Source organism: Nelumbo nucifera, chromosome 4 (genome assembly GCF_055504915.1).
Source record: "Nelumbo nucifera cultivar China Antique chromosome 4, China Antique-T2T, whole genome shotgun sequence".
NCBI lineage: Eukaryota > Viridiplantae > Streptophyta > Magnoliopsida > Proteales > Nelumbonaceae > Nelumbo > Nelumbo nucifera.
Window position 1 is genome coordinate 38,602,849 of NC_142652.1, and position 4,021 is coordinate 38,606,869.

Sequence of the window (4,021 nt, forward strand, 5' to 3'; positions counted from 1 at the left end):
ATTTGGGTTGGCTTGAGTTAATACTTTACACTGCTTTGGGGGTGGGTGATTCAAATTTTGACAAAAGCCTAATCCAAACCCCTTGTAGCTCTAGGGGGATATGACCTAACCCTTAAGTTGTGTTTGACTTGAAGGAAAAAGTAGGGAAAGAAAGTAAAAAAAGGTTTCTCTACATTTTCCTTCCTTTCCCTATCTTTTCCTTTAAACCAAAAATAGCCTAAGAATATATTGGAGCAAACCATAAAACAGAAAAAATAGCCATACTAACTATATTGAGGGTTGAAAGTTGAAACTCCTGTTTGGTGCTTTAAGACCAATGGGCCTAAGAATTTTCTACATAATCCTTCTCTAGGAGGTTGTACTAATCCATCTCCAATCAATTACACTTAATTTCACTATTTCAACTTCATTTTCCAATTCCTTGTCAACTAACCAAAATCACTGCCAATGCCACGTCCGTAGTACCATTCTCCATGTCAAACACCTTGTGTGCATTCATCGCACTTAAATTCTTCTGTACTGCACCATCATTTACTTCTGAAACCACTTCAATTCCAAAGGCTTCACCCGCCACCAGATTACTTTCTGCGAATTTTCCTTCATCCTGCGAGTCTGCAAGGGTTTTGTTTGTTTTGTTGTACATTTTCTCCTATTTGTTTTATTTTGTTTTCCTTTACTTGTCAATATCAACATGCTTCGTACTTTGCCACATCTTTGCAATCGTTGAAGTTGCATGAATTCTTTAATTTTAAGAATAATTCTCTGTGGTTATCAGGTTATTATGTTGATAATTTGTCAATTTGGTTAAGTGTATAGTGTTGATTGCTTTGAACTTGGGGTCCCAACTCCCAACTCCATATTCATTTCCATGGATGGAGAGGAAGAGTGGGCTTAAACATGCCACATGGGATTAATGGTTGTGACTAGAGGGTCCCCACCTAATGAGTGGTCTGGGTGGGTCACCAAAACGAATTCACATATACGCACTACAGAGGATGCATCACAGGTGCCCCACAGCACATTCCAACCGTGTATTGAGAGTATCTCCTAGTGATAAGTATGGGAGATGGATACTCTCAATGCACACTAAGATGTATACGTGGGGTGCGTTTTGTGGGGTGTCAATGTGAATTCCACCAAAACTTAATTTTGCCCATCCCATTTAGTAGTATTTTTAATTGATTTTACTTCAAATAATAGCAAATTATTTTATATTATTGGTAAATGTTATAAGAATCGGTGATAGAACTTTTTACAACAATAAAAAGAAAATTTTATTAGCAAAGAAAATAAAACTCTTGGCTTTCTCTCTTTCTCATACATAGTAGTTATTTGAATGGGCAACAGAGAATAGAAATGCCGCCCCAAGGATAATATGTACAAGGAATTAATAAAACTGTGGAACATCCATCCACAAAACCCCATCAGCTAACCTAACCTGCATTAATTAGCTAAACCTTTGCCATACAGTGTCTTCTTGGGACTGCATGCATATGATAACCTAAGGCTACCTTTGGTTTGAAGGAAAATGTAGGGAAAGGAAAGGAAAGGGAGGGAGACCTTTACCAATCTTGTATTGATTTCCTTATCTTTCCCTTCCTTTCCCTGCTTTTTCCTTCAAACCAAACATAGCTTAAATGGCTGAGTAGAGTTGCTTGGACCCAGTCCATCTGTGCAACACATAGCCATTAACATCATAGAACAGAATCTCAGCGCTGGTTTGAGTCAACTGCACAGACATGAACCCTTGTCCATCATAGAAGAACCTGATTGCATCTTTATTCGCCGTTTTAACATCTCCCCTCCATGCTTTGGACCCCGCCCCACTTGTTAAGAACTGGAGAGGGCTGCATCATAACATCCCCAATTAATTTATATTCCAATATTCATGAAACCATCAACATATTATCTCTGTTAGATCATGCATCTGAGGAATTCAAATTCAAATTACCTGCTCAGACTACTGATGTGCTCCAAACAATGGTCATGTCCGTTCATATAGAGATCGACGTTGTTCCTTTGAAGGATTGGGAGGAGTTTCTCAACAAGCTCCTTGGTGTCGCCGTGATGCCCAACACTTCTGATTGCATGGTGACCCACCACAATCTTCCATGTCGCCGTCGACTGACTTAGTGCAGTGTCTACATCCCTGAGAAGGTTGGCAATGTACTTCTTTCTTGGAAGAACACCTCTCCAATCGTAGATGTGATCTTTTGGGTCATAAAAGTACATGTCCACAAATGGATTTGTGTCCACAAAGAAGAATTCCGCAATTTCTAGCCAAGAAAGCAAAAGAAATTCAGCTTTTATTCTTTTTGAGCTGCATCAAATTTAAAGGAAATTGATTTTTTTTTCCTTCAAATCATACCTGCATTGACAACAAAAGATCTCAAGCACAGCCATCTGCTATCTATCTGCCTTAGGACAGGGCTCAGTTGCGCCTTCACATTACCTCTGTAATCATGGTTTCCCAAAACTGTAGAAGAAAATAACTCAATTAATTCAACTCTGATAATAACAAAAAGAAGAATAAGAAGAAGGAAAGGAAGAAACGAAAATTGATCTTACCACTGTACCACTGCTTTTGCAAACTCTTAGCAGTGTAGACCTTGGTAAATGATTCCTCGAAGTTAGGATCGTTTTCGCCCGTCAAGCCGTTGTCATAAAAATTATCACCAACGGAGATCACGAAATTAATATTTAGTTTCTCCCCAACCCTTCCCATCTGCAACAAATAATTTTCCAGGAGCAGAATGAAGATCAAATGCGGATTCTTATTGAAATATAAACATTTTTGGTATTTAATTTACGCGTCACGGATTGAATAGAATGCAAGAAAAAGTGAAGGAAAAGAATGGAGAATGTCTGAAATCAAAATAAATTAACAAGAAAACATCCAACACATGAGTTATTATTTGTAATTCAATTTGCAGAGAAAATCTGAACATATCGACCCAGAAAGAATTGAAGAAAGGGTACAATATGGTATGCAAGTAAAGATGTTTGTTTATAGGACCTGAACGGCAACTTCAGACTGGTTGTAAGTTCCTCTTCTTCCCCAGTCTCCGATGACCAAGAAGCTTAGTGACCCATCATCATTTGCGGGATGGTCGAATCTTTGAAGCTCTGCAACAGACGAGACCACCAAGCACATGGTCATAACAAAGCACAGAGCCATGGATTTGATACTCGAATGGGCCGCCATGGCTCTGTGAGGACGAGGACGAGGAGGATAAAAAGAAAAAAAGAAAAAAACAAAGATAGGATTCAAAATAAGAAGGGTAGAGACGTAGATGGTTAAAAGAGAGAAAGAGAGATGAGGAAATTGGAATGAATGTAGAAGGGATTTATAGATGAAGCGTGATCCTATAATTAAACAAAGAGCAGAAGGATTCGGTGTAGATTGTTTCTTCACCACGAATTGAATTGAACTAATCACCTACTTCAGTTTCCTTAAAACGAAAAAGTCTACAACTCTACATATTGTGTTCAATTTAAGACAGTTTCAACCCGGGCAAGCGGTATATGGAGTATGGACTTTAATAGCAGGTTTCAGTTTTTCTAGGTGGTAAGGATCTTTGATATGATTCCATATGGCAGCAAATTTCCAGTTTCCCATATGCTAGGTGATTAGGTTCCCATTTCAACTAAGTGTTTTCGCTATGTCTATGAGGTGGCAACCCAAAGCGGATTCTATGTCACATTCTTACTTATTTTTCTTTTAATTTTGAAATTACGTACTCTTGACATGTAAAGACTAAAATGACCCTGTTTAAGAAAAGAAAGGTCCATTGATCTCTCCCGCTCTCCTCTTTCTTTGTCTCTCCCACTCTTAATTCTCTTTCTGCAAATTTATTCCAGAAATTTCTTCTCCTCTCTCTCTCCCTCCCTCTCTTTCTAAATCTCTTGCTCTCACTCTGTCCCGCTCTTCCTCTGTCTCACTCTCCCTCTCATGCAACTTTGATGTCGTGCTCTAAGCATTTTCCTATTATTAAAAACCCTTCCAGAAGCAACCTGTCTA

General features: G+C 38.6%; 1 protein-coding gene across 1 annotated transcript; it reads right to left on the reverse strand.

Annotated features, from left to right (window-relative positions):
* Positions 1–1,249: 1,249 nt before the first annotated feature.
* LOC104607327 (purple acid phosphatase 17-like) lies at positions 1,250–3,423 on the reverse strand. The gene is made up of 5 exons (XM_088904257.1): positions 3,017–3,423; positions 2,569–2,725; positions 2,369–2,476; positions 1,952–2,276; positions 1,250–1,847 (listed from the first exon to the last, which is right to left on the reverse strand). Exons 1-5 carry the CDS (start codon positions 3,203–3,205, stop codon positions 1,634–1,636), a joined length of 993 nt encoding a protein of 330 aa, XP_088760383.1. The 5' UTR covers positions 3,206–3,423; the 3' UTR covers positions 1,250–1,633.
* Between the last annotated feature and the right edge of the window lie 598 nt (positions 3,424–4,021).

Bases quoted from the DNA above. Each gene is read 5' to 3' on its own strand.
- LOC104607327 (XM_088904257.1), bottom strand. From the start codon at position 3,205: ATGGCGGCCCATTCGAGTATCAAATCCATGGCTCTGTGCTTTGTTATG. The intron at 2,477-2,568 runs GTAAGATCAATT...TTTCTTCTACAG, and splicing joins GCAAAAGCAGTGGTACAGTG to TTTTGGGAAACCATGATTAC. The intron at 1,848-1,951 runs GTAATTTGAATT...GTTATGATGCAG, and splicing joins CACATCAGTAGTCTGAGCAG to CCCTCTCCAGTTCTTAACAA.